The sequence below is a fragment of the Zootermopsis nevadensis genome, unplaced genomic scaffold, assembly GCF_977971745.1.
Source record: "Zootermopsis nevadensis isolate Lab colony 2312 unplaced genomic scaffold, Znev_1.0 Znev_ptg000022l, whole genome shotgun sequence".
Taxonomy (NCBI): Eukaryota; Metazoa; Arthropoda; class Insecta; order Blattodea; family Termopsidae; genus Zootermopsis; species Zootermopsis nevadensis.
In genome coordinates this window covers 11,873,213-11,888,930 of record NW_028259154.1, presented here as the reverse complement: position 1 = coordinate 11,888,930, position 15,718 = coordinate 11,873,213, and the positions used below count along the sequence as shown (strand labels likewise).

The following is a 15,718-nucleotide window of genomic DNA, read 5'->3' as shown; positions in this document are numbered from 1 at the left end:
CTTATTACTCTCTGCAAGCACTTGCATACTGTAAAGCCCTGATTATCCCTTGGTCTGTTGGCTGTAGGGCAAATGTCTTTTTGGCTAACAGAAATTCTTCCCACACATTTCTTAGCAACATCTTTAGAGTGTGTTGCACTCTGATCACAGAGCAATGAGATCCATCCATATTTGTCCATACAAACATAATAATTTTATCTACTTCTCTTGCTTCACGACAGCTTTCACCTTTGAAACCTACTTGTCCTGGGGTAAGCAGAAAAATAACCTACACTCATCAGCACTGAATATGTCCTTAAAGTCATTATCTGCTCATAAGAGACAGAAACACTCCCATCTTCCAGGTTCTTACTGCCTCTTCCTTTATATTTCTGGTCTTCATATTCAAGGTACTGCAGCTAAGCACAACACATTCTCTTATCCAATCAATCCAACCATTTGATGGTTTTAATTCAATATTTAGTTTCATAAACATTTCTGCCTAAATCACTCTATAAATACTGAGTCAGTCTTTTTCTTCTTCATATTTAGAAGGTCTAAACTTTTTTCTGCCTGGCTGATCAGTCACGCACTGCTGAAGCAGGTTTCTCTCGTTCACCATAACATTACGTTGTTCTGGTACCTTTGTGCACATCACATGTGGTTGAGCATCTGCTGCCTTAGTGATTTTTGGCTTTTCAGAAACTTATGTTACAGGCCATCTTCTTATGTTTTGTGCTAGTTTTTGTAGCAATTTTTAACACTACCATATTTATTTATAATATAATACAAATAATTTAAAAAATACAAGTCTGTACTTATTCATACAACTTGACAAGATTCAATACATGTCCAATATACGTAAGCTACTACAGGATCAACCACACAGAAGGAAAAAGAGAAATGGAAAAAGAACTAAACAGACCTTTGTCAGAAGGTTACTGCTAATCCTGCCATTTCACTGAATAACTACAATGTGTAGATTTATGTAAACATCTTTTTGTTTCTCATTCATTTCTGCATATAATATAATCCAACAAGAAACTTATTAAACAGGTAGATTGTCTAATACACGGCCTTAAAATTCCCCTTCGTAGGATATTGTTCTACGTGGGAAACATTTTAATTTGGATATAAATAAATTATTATACAAAGATAAATTTATAATACAATCACTTTAATTTTTTTGGGTAGAAAACCACATTAAAAAGATTTTTTTTAAGCAGAAGCCATTGCACTTGGATCAAAATGTGCACGTTTTTGTAACACACTATTACAGCACATATATCTCCTGCACAGAGTCTGTAAGTATGGAAATATTGTTTCATTCTTCCAAAAAAATTTTGATTTTATGACAAATATGAGAAAAGTCCAGTAAAAAATCTAATTTCAACTATGTATTGGAGAAAATGGACATATTTTCCTGCATATTATGGAAACATTACATATGACCAAATTAAAAAAAAACTAAATCGTGAAGATAATTTTAATTTTCCTACACACATCACTTGCCTCACATGACTTGTGGTCAGGGCAGGAGCTGACAGTTGGTGTACCTACATGCCACCAGATATCTCCTGACGTACAGCTGAGACATTTGGACGGAAGACACCCACAACTTGGGTCCTGTTGTTCAGCCACTGTACAACATTGATATCAGAGACTCGTGAGGCACCTACAAATCTGATTCGACCGGACACTCCATGAAAGTCGGTAGCTTCCAGCATTTCTACAAATCGTCTGCAATGTAAGAAAAGCCAGTGAGCTGGATTCAGCACAATGCCAGAACACACTGAAATGTTGAAAGACACTCACTGGGTAGAAACATTGGAGTGGAGGTCCGACAGAAGGGACTGGTCCTCTTTCACGAGGTTATTGAGAGCCAGTGCGTAGGTCCACACAGCATCATAAGCAAAGCCTGCATAGTTAGACTCACTTACATTACGCACTCTGCATAATGATTTGTACTTCTCTTGCCACTGACCCACAGTGATGTTCTCCTGCATCAGCTCCGAGTCAGGGGCAAAATATGCATGTGCCAGGGACAGGTGACCATTGATGGCCTGTAACATTTGTAAAAGACACGGTGGTAATTAACATGTCTCATACAGCCTATTCAGTTGGTTGAACCTTTATCACACAGCATTTACAAATCATATAAGCACATTACCGATATAAACGGAAAATAAAGGTTAAGTATACCCATTAAACAAAGTTTCACTTACTACAAAGGGCTACAAGATATTTCAGCATTGTAGGAAATGGTGTGATACTATGTCACGTTGCTGGGAAGGGGCTCTACTGCTTAATGTAGAACACAAGCCAATCGCTGATCTGCACAACTACCCATCATACAATTCATGTGGCTTACATATGTAAGGGCAGTAACTCACATCTACCATCTGTGCTGTGCTGCACAAGACGTTCTCCGAGTGGTGTGAATTGTATCGGTCAGTATCATACCAATCAGGTGCCAGCCACGGAGGTAGAAACCACACGTAACCGTCTTTTGCTGTCATTTTCAAGTGGTATGCCTGGCACATTACATCCCGCAATGCTTCATCAAACATGTCCCCGATAATTATGCGCACTTTTTTGTTCTTCAGCTCCTCCAAGTACTGCAATCAGAAAGGAATAAAATCCTAACACTAACAGCAGCAACAAAATTTTACCACATACCGCAAATTTAATGTTGCCATGTGTCATGACTCCTCTAATGTGAAATGGAAGAATGTTAGATAATGACATACCCTTAAAATTTTTGCATTATCATGAAACAGTTTCCCATTGGATGCTCTACCTTTGCCACCCAAACAAGTAATGTCAGCGAAGCAATGCACTTGATAATAACTTTTGTTCAACATGCAGATTGCTCTCAAATGCTTGGGTAAAAACATTTAATGAAAAGGTGCCACCAACAACCTGGTGTCACCTCATGTAAACACAAACATCCATATCTTTCCTCTGTGTAGAGAAAACTTCCCCTACTTTAAATCTTGTTGTCCATACAAAGATGCCATATATAAAAGTTTCTACACATATACATGTAAAATTTAAATTAGTACATATTTATGATACTTGAAAGTCCACACCATTGTCATGTCTCTATTTTTAACATTTGCAAGATATACAGAAAACTGAGATGTAGTACAGTAAACATAAACACAAGAACTTATAAAAAAATTCTGATGAACAAATGCAAAACAAATAGCGTCTTAATCAGTTTAATGAGTTTGCCTGATTAACATACTTTAACAACAAAATTTGTAGTGACCATCATAAAGTGTTGACAGTTACGTAGAATTACTGTATTTATCCAAATACCATTTTCACCTTTTTAAAACTGTTTTTATAAAAGTACTGGATGCATGCCATATATGAGAATTCCATTTGGGTAGTACAAAGTGCTATATAAAGGAATATGCAACACTCAGCAGAAAACATGGCAACACTGTTCACATTAGCTGTGTCAGCAACTGGGCAAAGAGCTTGAGCTTCAAGCAGCAGTGGGGTACTGTCAATTATCACTGCAAAGACAGACCTTGTTTCACAAAACATCCTCAACTATAGTTTTTTTTAATTTCCAATAGGTATATATTGGTATTAGGGTAAACCATAATTATTTTGTGTGTGTCGCATTGCTAGGCATCTAAACTTGCCTTGGTTCATTATATGAGTAGGTTATTCAATGAGATGGCAAAGCAGGTAATCACTGGTCAAACACAATCCATGTGGCAGTGTTTCTGTTACATGTGCACATTTCTCATTGTGTGTGTACAACAAACAAATGTTATTTCTGACAGTGGAATCGGGTACAGCATTTGCAGAGCACATCCTACTGAACCACCCCCTTGAACGCTACTTTAAGACGATAACATTAAAGACTCAAACATATAAAGCTCTTGGAAATGAATACATGTAACTGCAATGATTTACTGCCCATGAGAAACTAGGAATTTTAAGATAAAGAGCAAAAGGGGAAATACAAGGTAGTCAAAAATTCTGAAATGAGCGAAGTTACATCTCCTACAAAACAGTGGTCACCAGCAGGATTTCTGTAAGCAAAAGCCACAATTTATAACAGTAAAAGAAACATTTTCATCGCATTTGAATGAGAAGCAGCAGATAGGTTATGCATTGTCACATGAAACGTGCCAGTGAAGGCACTAGAAATCCGAGGCTTCCAAGCCTGGTACATACATAGTCTGAGGCACTGACAATGAAGCGATGAGATGATTTTTGTCAGCAGAGAAAGTAAAAGTTGAAAATAGTGGTAACTGCACAGTATCTTACACTTTTATTAATTTTTCATGCCACTGCAGTTCTAACAACCATGGCAGGTACTTATATAGACCTCTAGATTGGGACTAGGCACATAATGCGATTTATCATATTTGGATTTTCAGTAATAGTTTTGTTAAAATATATTTTTTTTAAATGTGTCTTTTTCAGAGGTGAGTCATATTTGGATAAAATTGGTTAATAGAGTTATATACCTATTAAATTCAATGGCAATCAGTCAACTGGATCAATTGACTGATGCTGTATCAAATGGAATAGAGAATATTTGAGAATGAATAAGACAAGATTGTGAATGGTGTTTGGATACTGTCTGGAGAATTCAATCAGGAAGTTAAAAGGTGATTAGTCAGTGTAGCTGAAAGAATAGTGGACATACCATACCTTGAACATAGTGGCCTTTCCCCTGTCACGAGGAAACTTCCTGTTGACAACAAATGTGATGCCATTGGCCTGCAACAGATCCTGCATGTGTGATATGTACTCTGTGTACTTCTGTCCATCCTCGGTAAGGGCTGCCATCTGCTCCCAGCCCAGCTGCTGGAACAGCTGTAAGTACACAAACCTGGAACAAGAATGACAATGAGGCAAAAACAGAAATTTTCTGTTCTGAATGTACTATTATTGCCTTGCAAGAAGGCACAAGGTATGTAATATTAGGGCAATATCACATGCAGCTGGATAAACTGTAACCACTTCTCAAAAAATTTCCTCATGTTACTCCTTGAGCTTAATTAAAAGACGTCTTAAAACACCTGAGTGTCTACGGAAACAATAAACTGTAAACTGACTAGTAACAAACACTTGTTACTTACCACGCTAGAGAAGTAATTTTTTTAAACAAAATTAAGTTGTAATTTCAAATTACAAATTTTGAACTAATTTCTTATCCAAAATGAATGCAAAATTTAACTCTCACCTGATGTTCTAAATCAGGCACATTTTACAATATTTCCAAATGAGTATTTTCTGTAAGCATTTTCTCAAAAGAAAGAAATGGAGGGAAGCTTGTAATGTTGAGGAAGTGCACTTGACACAGTATATTGATATCACTGTATGTTCTATAAGTGTCCAATGCTATGTTTTGATCCAGTAAATATTAAACAATATGTCACATTATTGAATTTAATAGAAGTAGATTAAAACAGTTTATAAAAGACCACTTATATCAAATGGTTATAAATAGTTTTTGGCTTGGGCTGTATTATAAACTGTCAATATTAAATAAAAAAAATCTATATCAGTACTGCTTAGGAGTCCAAGTTTACATTTTAAGAAGTAGCAGTCCAAATCATCTAATATGGAGCAAAATTCACAAATACGAGCAGTATTAAATTTCAGTGAGCGCCAATCATCATCATTTGTACATATGGGCAGTTATACTGACTTGTACTGAGTATTCTCTCCAATGGTCCTGAAGAAGTAAGGGTACTTTCTGCGGTCTGAAAAGCTGGATCCCTCAGCACTATAGCTGATCACCACTGTGCGGAAATGCTTTGTGACCCCAGCCAGAGGCTCCACGGTGTCAGAGCATGCTGGACCTGCCACAAGACCTGCCAGTGTACTCACAATCTAACGTCTCACTTTATCCACAAGGTGAGATTTCAGGTTCTCACAGTGGCAAGTATGAAAATGATGATGAGTAAATGGAGAAATTCATAATTTTAAAATTCACTGTATACCAAATTCAAAGAGTATCTTTAAAAAAATACCATGCAAAAGATGCCCAAATTTAACAGCAGTAACATTTCCGTAGACAGCCACTATCATTTTAATCACATGTTCATTGACACAGAGCATATACTCCCATTTAGGGTGCAGAAATGCTTGTCTTCATGTAATGTACCCATTACTCTTGACTGGTTTCAATTAAAACAGAAAGACTTAGCAGTATTTTTAATAAACCTCGCCAATATAAAATTTCATGAAAATGTGTTTAGCTGTTAAGTCACATAGTATTAGAAAGACTGGAGAAATATTCAACTCCTTAAATAATGCCAGCAATTACAAAATATGGAAGAGAATTTTCATATTTTAAATTCAGTGTATACCAGACACAGAGTGAAAATCTTAAAAAATTAACCATGCAAATGATGTTAAACTTAATTGCATTACTGATATACTGATGTGACATGTCGCCACGTAACATACACGCCTGGCATATTCAGTAAACAAATGACACTGAGAGGTTAAGATTGCACAACTCTGTTGACCTTCATATAAATGTTTTTGCAATATGGATCTGAAATGTCTGAAAGTTATTTATAGTCTCAGAAGTTTGTGTCAACAGCATGTTGGTACATTTTACGCAGATTTTTGCAAAGAGATACGTATTCACATAGTTATTTTTCCATTCAGTTGAGACACAACAAACGGCATAACAAAGCTAAAGCAGAGTAGATGAAGAACTGACTTGTCTATAACACTCCATTCTCCGACTGGCACAAATGACTAAATCGCACGAGGCTTATTTATAATAAAATGGAGAGGTGTACACTTGATACACATTTTCTAAGTGTATCCTTTGCTAGTATGAATACCTCAATGACCTTCATTGTCATTTATAGCAGATACAAATTTAAAATTACAAAGTTCGTTGCATTACATCAAATCCGGAATTATTTTTCATTCTCTTTCGTTAAATATTAATCATATGAAAACATATTTAAAATAGAAGTTGTATGCCTTAATGAGATCTTTTATGTGATAAACTAATCTTAGCCTTTATCTTATATGAGACCCATACGTTGGGCTTCATGCATTTCAGTTCTCATAACCACAGATTGTTTGAATTATGTTTCTCACCCAAAATACCAACAAGCTTCTTGTACACATTGAACAAAACATAGTAGATGAATGTCTTCATGACAGCCTCTGCCTTACATTCCCCATTGTTCACCTTCATCTTGAGGTTGTAGTCTCGCAAAACACTGTCATTTGCATTTACAGCTTCCAGTGCCATTTCAGCAGCTAAAATCAACAAAACGTAAAACAGAATCCAAAAATGCAGTGACAATTTGAACATCTTATCACTATTGATTAATGGGTTTAAAATTAGCTCACTTCCATCAGCATAATGAATAAATCACACTTAAACTTGAAAACAAAACTTAATGTACTAAACATTTCTCCAGTATAGATGTAATGCTTAAACCATCATGACTCACTCTCCTGGAATTAGTTAAGTTTCCTCGACACCAGATGCAAAAGTTAAACTGCCATGATACAGTAAATGAAACCTCATTTATGAAAACTGGGTATACCACATAAAAGTGGAATTGGTATTAAAGTACAGGAGGCTTCATGTTCTGTATTCTATTCCTTACGGCATGGAGCACTGCTCACCTCTTACTATTCCCTTGGCAATGTAACTGGAACCACTGATGGGGAATATCCCTCCGATATATAATACATTCTTTTCATCACTGGTCGGGATCCAGGGCAACCAACTTTCTTTGTTGTGCACTAGCCACTCACAAGCAATCTTGTCCACAGCACCGGGCTGCTGATTGTATCGTGCCAGCAAGTCATAGTAATTATCACGTGAGAAGGACATCTTGTGGACAGCCTGCAGCACATAATTTGAACCTGACTTGGCTGTTTGGAAGATGTTTTCTGGTTCGAACTAAATACTACCAAGAGCAAACATTACTTTTGTACATGCAATTTTTTTCGAAGTTAGACAGGATCTGAGGTGTTGCAGATTAGAATTTAGGAGCACAGCTTAGAGCATCAATATCATTCAATTACACCAATGTAAACTGCTAAGAAATTTGAAGCAAGGTAATTCAGTATGAAGCAACCTGATAGGAGAACTGTGACAATGCATCCTACTGATATACCGTTTTACCTCATATGCTGGTTTGGCTCCAATCTCGAGCTCAGACCACACCAGTTTCACAAGACGCTGGAGCTCGTACTTGCAGCCAACAATGTGAGAAGACTGTAAAGTCTCACACGGAGGGAAAACAACACTCACAAACTTGCTGCTACCCCACATTGTAACAGTGCTTGGCACACGACTGAGCAGAACAAGGGACCGGTTTGCCTTCTCATTCATGTAGTGGGCCATCAGAGCATCAGTAAGCCACTTGAGGTTTGGACCTACCCACACAACCTTTACAAACAGTTTCATCTCCAGAATGTGCTGCACCACAAAACTCGTCTCATCTAAATGAACATCACAAAATGATAAATAAGCAAGACGATGACTGTAATATCTGAATGCATATCATATGACAGTTACTAAAGACTGTAAATGTAAGTAAAATATCTAAAATGTCCATTGCACAGTGACTAGTGAAAAACAGGGAAGTTATTAGACAATCTAAATGCTCATTATATGATGTTTATTAACGAGCAGGACTGTGACTAATATAGGATGGGTTCAACCTTGTCTAAATATGTTGTCACATTATTACTGATCAGGAAGAGGACCACAGTTAAAGCAGCGGGGGTTCAAAACAGTACGACACTCACCAGGATGGCCTGCCAGTAGGACTGCACAAGATGTGTTGCAGTAAGCAGGTGTGAACAGGCCTGTGACGCAGAAACTCTCCTCACAGTAGAACCTGCTAACCCACATAACAAACAGCTCCAAGTTTCAATCAACCTTCCAACGTCTCTAATTCTTCAGGACTAGGCAACACCTACCTGTTTGTTGCATTGAGTCTTGTGAATGCTTGCACATAGCTTAGATCCTTGTCACTCATGCTGAACAGGCATGCAGTGCTCTGGTCAGCAAATATGCGCCAGTGATCCATGCCTGGTACCAGATGTGCCAAAGTTGATGGCACAAACCACCCAAACCTGCAAAAAGAAAAGCCTATAGTGGAGTTCCAGAAACTACAATTAGCAGCTCAGCTTCAAGCAGCTTACCTTCCTGCAGGAGCCACCATTCCACAATCCTTCACTTGATATGCATCTGTGAACTCTATGAGATTGGTATCAGGGGAAATCCATACTTCCAGGTTCACCACTGATGAAGGAACCCTGCAACAGTACATAGCTTATACCAAGCGTCACAAAATGGACAAAGATAATAAAGTAACTCTGCAATCTGCCACTCACGCCAGATTGGTAAGTGGCCCACTCAGCCTCTGCACTGTGCGGGTGGTGTTGAATTGATCATCCTCTTCCACTGTGGTAACAAAGGGGTATCCTAGCACCTCCTGCAGGAACAGCTTGAAAATTTCAGTTGCCAGACGGTGTGTGATGCGTCCTGAAACCTCCAGCCTTAAGTCCAAAACATGCCCCTCATAATGGAAATACCGTTTTGGGTTCACTTCTGTAATTAAAGCCAATGACATGGTGACATTACCGGCATGTATAAGGGCTCATAGACTCACAGCAATGGTTTGTATTCACTTTAGTATGTTAGGCAGCACAAATTAACTCAAAGATCCATAAAACTGATTCACAATCATTTGGCATGTTGCGGATACAAGGCTGAACTCGCAAACTCAAAACACTGGTTCGTGCTCAATTAGTATGTCAGTGAGCCTCCCCGGGGGCTGCCACCTTACTGTGGCGGGGAGGTTTGTATGTCCTGTTAGGATCCTGAGAGCTATGCTGGCGGGAGCTTAAGCTCCTGGTAGGGTCACCCAAGCCAGACAGGTCGAAGGGCAGGGACCAGACAAAGAGCAGCCCACTGGTCCTCCAGGTTGGGGGTTGGGGCATTAGGCTGACGACCTGATACCCAGAAAATATTACATTATCCAGAAACCCGATACGGGATGCCAGAGCCCACCAAGGGCTGTAGTGCAAGAGGAGAAGAAGAAGAAGATTATGTTGGTGAGACACACACAAACATAAAAGCACATTGCACTGGTTCATATTCACCTGGTATGTCAGTGAGGCACCGGGACTGGGCTCTTGTCACAAACACAATTCCAGCCAGCAAGTGGTACAGATGCATCCTAACCTTCAAGAGATACTGGCAGGATGCCACACTAAAACAGCACAGAACACTTTCTGTATGGGACACCAAGAGCAAATATAAAGGAGATTATAATTTAGATTAGCTGGACACAGTGACAGTTCACATCATGAGAGTACTCTCTTTGGATACTGCCCTTTATTTGGATAACAAGACACATAACACTTTAAAGCCTGGGTGTCTTTTCATCATAAAGTAGAAGAAAATGTTAGTGATGTTACTTGATCTGATGGCCTCATTCTATGCTATGTTCTGACACTATCGATTTGTCTGATTGACATAGACGTAGATGTCTGGTATGTTCTTTGCATTTAGTGTCAATGGACTGACCTGTCTATACTACATACACATACATAGGACACGCATCTCTAAGTCTATACCAAAAACAGCAGATTACATGGGCCAATTAGTTACAGAAGCAATATAAATAACTACATCCAAATAACAGGCACTGTGAAAGTTTTAAATTTTACAAGACTGTGTAGGTTTTACTTTGAAGCAAGAAATACACTGGGTCACATTTATGAATGTGTTTGATAAAGTTAGTGAAAATGTAAATGAATCACCTCACTCTGCAGCAGGGACTTGAAATATTCTGGAGTTCAGAAATTTATATTGTGCATTCCTGAAACATTTCTTCATAACCACAATATGGTGGCAATTCCAAGTAAACCCTGTTAAAAAGAAAAGTGCTTTAAATTTTCCAGGTCCCAAACTGGAGGTGTGCACTTCTGTATTATTCCACCTATATGGTTCAAAACTTCTGTGTGGAACTCATACCAAAAGCAATTGGAAACCAAAATATGCAGATAGTAATATTTTAAAGAGAATATGTAATGGTTGATTATCTGTAAAGCTCACACAATCCAGTAACTTGTTAATGAGCAACAGGTAATTTTCTTTATTATACACATTATCACTGTAACACGCATGCCACACGCTAGAAGTGTGAGGGGACAAGTATTTCTTTTATTTTTCTGTAATCTGCTGCTCATTGAAACTTAAAGTTTCCATATTCAAATCTGACTGTAGACAAATTTTAGAAACATTTTCATTTTATAAAGTATACCAATTACTTATACAAAATATGATATAGTACATTAGCCCTTAAAATGGCTGTTCTATGGCCTGACATCTTCAATAAGATGTCCAGAATTCCTAAGCCTCAACCATGGATTTCATTCATCTTCCTATGGACCCAATTAGAAATTCGACATTACATTCACACAAAACAACTTTGCTGTCTTTCCACCTTTATTTATTTCATTGTGGTTTACATTTGTTATTTCTGACTTGTTTTTTCGAGTTCGATGCCAGTAGGCCTATGCTTGATTTATGTAACAGAGATATGGAGTGCATACTCCGATGAAGGATAAACCAAAACGCAACTAAGAAGGATTTGACGTTTTCATGGCAGTGAGTTTGAAAATGGCTGTCTTCTGGGTTGTAGCGCCATGTAGTCTGGTAAACTTCCACCAGACTACAAAACACAACTGTCACTTCCTGGCTCTTGGTAAGAAATGCTACAATATAATATCAAATGCAATTTAATTTTATTGTTTTTATGGAGTAATATTTGACTTCACATGGAAAAACTTTGTAGTACTTGGTCATGAGTCATGCAGTCCCTGCTAGGAGCTAGGAAGTGACAATTCTGTTCCAGTTTTATCAGTGAATACGTTGTATTAAATTTTAATAACGCCACTGTGTGGTCACAAACACTGCTTTCCTTTTCCGTCATCCATAAATATGTCTTGATATTTGATGGTCCCACTAAAAGGAATTTTGGGTTTCTTGGCTGAAGAGGGGAACCTGGACACATGAAGGAGAAAACAGCAAATGGCCTTCACAAGACAAATGATTTGCCTGTTATTATATTTTCATTACGTCAGTCCATCCATGTGTTTGTAATAAGACTGAAACTATCTCATTTTGATAAATACCAGTATGAATGTTTTCATGCCAGGTTTCGATAAACTTTGTGTATGAAACTCATACTGTATAGGTATTATTAACTGTTAAGTTTCATTCACTTCAATTTGGTTCAAGGGTCACTGTACATAAAGGCCTAACTGAATTTTTATGTATACTTTCCAAGCCCTTCAATAGATTCTGATGCACAACTTTTATTCACTTTATCTCATTCAAAGGATTACTTTATTTAAAGGCAAATTTTGATGAAACTCAACACAGAGAACTTAAATTATTTCTTTAACTCAATTTAATTAGGCTTAAGGGAAATTTTATTTACAGGCCTAATCAAAACTCCTACATATTCCAAGTCCTTTGACAGACTAATAAAACTTCATCTGAAGCAGCATTTTTGTATGAAAAAAATTAACAAGTGAAAGTTTTGCTTTTTTTTAATTCTTAGGGATATTTTCCTCAGTGAGCTAAATAAATTTTCTTTTGACATCCTGTGACAGATTTTTATGACATATGAGTATTAATATATCACTTTTATTACCTTTAATTTGTTTCAAGACCCACGTAACCTAAGGCCCTGAATGCACTTTTGAATGTATCTCATCAAGTATTAATCTTACGGAAAAATGTCTTTAATAAAAATTATAGGGAATCATCACACACACACATTTTACCATACTTCTACCTTACACAATATTTGCATAATACTGATTTAACAAATCACAAAGATAATAAATAATATATATATATAAAGTGTGTACCATCAAAAATATCCAGCCTCCTGCTGTCACCCCGTCATATAGAATAAGTCCGCTTGATTTACAGTGCATTGCATTTACCTAGACAACAGACAGATGCTATACATAAGAGAAATGTACATTTTAATGATGTCCACAGATACAAACACCTGTTCTTCCTGATGATAGCTTACAGTCTTGTATTACTAAAAGCGACTAATGCCAGATAAATTGTAGCAACATACAATTGTCTGTTGTGATCTTCTGGAAGACCATCCAGAAGACATGCCACCAAAGACATTATCACCAATAAGGGAAACTAAAATTTCACACACAAAATTACTTCCGAGCTCATATTCTACCCCTAATACTTACACCGTTATGCTCTTAGCACTAACTATAATCAACACTCATATTACAACTATGCATTTCTATGAGTGCACCATCTTCAGGTAAAGGCTTCATTTAAACAAAAAACAGATGTTATCAAAGGTATGTTGCTGGTAAAGAGCATTTACATCAAAACCCAGCTCACAGACAGTGACAAAAGATGAGCATTCAAACAGGTGTCATAACTATCACCTAAAATACTTAAACATTCTAAAACCTATACATTATGCACAAGGGACTGTAATGGACACCCATGCACTGACCTACCTCTAACTACAAATTATTTCTACTCTAGCAGTGGACAGCAGGTAGTAATGATGTTGTTGGTAGCCCGTCCATTGCTTTGTTTTGTGCTAGCCAAAGGAAACTGGTGTTTCAAGTCACATGCTCGCACTAACTGGCTCAACCTTCTAGACAACAACATCATTACTACCTGCCGTCCACCACCAGATAGCGTGCAACAAGGGAATGGACTGGTTATCCAGCAACCCTGAGGACAAGAACAGAGATGGTTCTCAAAACATTGGCAGATTTGGTTTGTTCTCTGTTCAGCCTTCTGACGCGGCTTGCCTGAAAGTAATTCATCAACTTCAGTAGCTACGAAAGCTTCACTTCATATTTCTACTCTAGGTGATATTTCAGGTTCACATGGTGGTCAGTGAGAAGATGTCTTTTAGTTCCAGTCTATTCAAGACATAACTGCTGAACACCATACCTGAATTCATAATGCATTGACTAATTGCAATTATATAGTACAAAGAAGATATTTAAGCCACCTTTATAAATTTATCATTATGACCATGCTTGCTACATGTCAATATAACTCCTAGAAGGCGAATGGAAGACTCATGAGTCACTATGCAATACATCAAATTACTGACTGGTGTCAACCAATTCCATGATGCAGAGTCCTTTTGGCAAATTTGTTACACAGTAGGTCAAGAATTTCCACTTTTTATGCAACTTTTAAGTCCATTACTGGGATCACAGGATTCCATCACTGGTCCCTATCCTAACCTAAATGAATCCAATTCACAGATCAGACAAATGTATACAATAAATGGAGGGACATACATAATCATAATGACACAAAAGTTCTTTGGATATTTTCCTTTGTCTAGTAAAATAACAAAATAGAAAACAACGTTTCGGAGATGGGGCTCTATCTCCAGTCCAGAGATAGGGATTAGCTCTATTTTTGGGCCTAACAGATTAGGTACCTGAAGACGGAGATAGAGCCCCATCTCCGAAACGTCGTTTTCTATTTTATTATTTTACTAGACATTGGAAAATATCCAAAGAACTTATTATTTGAACATAAATGGAGGCATACAAGACATAACTGATGCACAATCCACCACAAATAGTGTGCATTTCATTTTCAGTACCACCCTTTCCAAAACGTTTTACTTTCATATTAAAAAAATTTCTGAAGTAGTTGTTTTGGTACTTCGTTGATGTGTGTCTTGGTAATTTCATTCGATACTTAAAGTTCTGTCTTCTTTGTAGGATTTGATGTTCTCACTGCGATGAGTATGAAGATGGCTGTCTTCTAGGTTGTAGCACAGTGTATTCTGGTAAAAGTTTACCAACGTTTCAGAGGTTCTTGCTGCCTTCATTATCAAGACTCATCAACGTAATGACGTAGGCAACAAGAAAATCTTTTCCATCATACACCATACACGGCACCACCACCCAGAAGACAGCCACCTTCCTCTAACTCCTTGATTAGTGGCCACCAGGGACAAATTCTACATATTCTTAGCCGGTCAGGAAATTATATTTTCGACGTCAACATATACGTCCTAAAATGGCGAGATCCGTAGCCCAAAAAATCGCAACAATGCCCTAATATTATTGCATTATTGCGATGACCAATAACATGCTAAGGAGAACACCATCACATTATCGTGAGCGGGAACTGCAATTTGACTCTGTTTTACCTGTAGTTTTTGTGATTACATTACACAAGTATATAAATTAAGGCCAAACTCCTGTCAATAACGTAACGATTGCAGATTTTTATAGTGCCGACAATCCAAGACATAAATTAGTTGTCATGTATTCGTTATGTTGACTTACTCTACACTGACAGAAACACAGCTGAGCAATGAACAGAAACAACTGCGACACAGAACCTCATGATACCTTGTACAGCCTGTAGGGCCGGCTAGCTATTTACAGCAGCGCTCGGCCTTGACTTGTTTACGTGATGACTTGCGGTCGACAGATCCTCTGCCTGGCAACTAATGCTTGCTGTTGTTTTCTTGTTGATTGACGATTGATGATTGAGACACGAACCGGCGACCTCCTGACCCCGACCCGCTGCAACGTTGTCAGTTTGTTACGCACTGCCTCACAACACAATACATCAGAACCGTTGGACTTAACCATAGATACATCCAAAACTTGTCCCATGCCTCACACGTCTTCTACTGTTTATCTACTC

The 15,718-nt window shown here is 37.7% G+C and overlaps 1 protein-coding gene across 3 annotated transcripts in view; it reads right to left on the bottom strand.

Moving 5' to 3' along the window:
- The window catches only part of LOC110837758 (uncharacterized), a 22,662-nt gene extending 6,944 nt beyond the window's left edge, over positions 1–15,718 (bottom strand). Inside the window, exons 1-15 of one of the 3 annotated variants that reach the window (XM_087353786.1) lie at positions 15,352–15,718; positions 12,904–12,981; positions 10,120–10,229; positions 9,349–9,565; positions 9,157–9,270; positions 8,932–9,087; positions 8,758–8,852; positions 8,129–8,448; positions 7,624–7,846; positions 7,084–7,248; positions 5,666–5,819; positions 4,663–4,843; positions 2,373–2,597; positions 1,795–2,042; positions 1,540–1,719 (exon numbers count right to left, since the gene is read on the bottom strand). In XM_087353786.1, the coding sequence (XP_087209912.1) occupies positions 1,540–1,719; positions 1,795–2,042; positions 2,373–2,597; positions 4,663–4,843; positions 5,666–5,819; positions 7,084–7,248; positions 7,624–7,846; positions 8,129–8,448; positions 8,758–8,852; positions 8,932–9,087; positions 9,157–9,270; positions 9,349–9,565; positions 10,120–10,195 (2,354 nt within the window). In that variant the 5' untranslated portion in view covers positions 10,196–10,229; positions 12,904–12,981; positions 15,352–15,718. The remainder of the gene's footprint in view (positions 1–1,539; positions 1,720–1,794; positions 2,043–2,372; positions 2,598–4,662; positions 4,844–5,665; positions 5,820–7,083; positions 7,249–7,623; positions 7,847–8,128; positions 8,449–8,757; positions 8,853–8,931; positions 9,088–9,156; positions 9,271–9,348; positions 9,566–10,119; positions 10,230–12,903; positions 12,982–15,351) is intronic. The other 2 variants (XM_022080229.2, XM_087353785.1) reach the window with 2 other exon arrangements.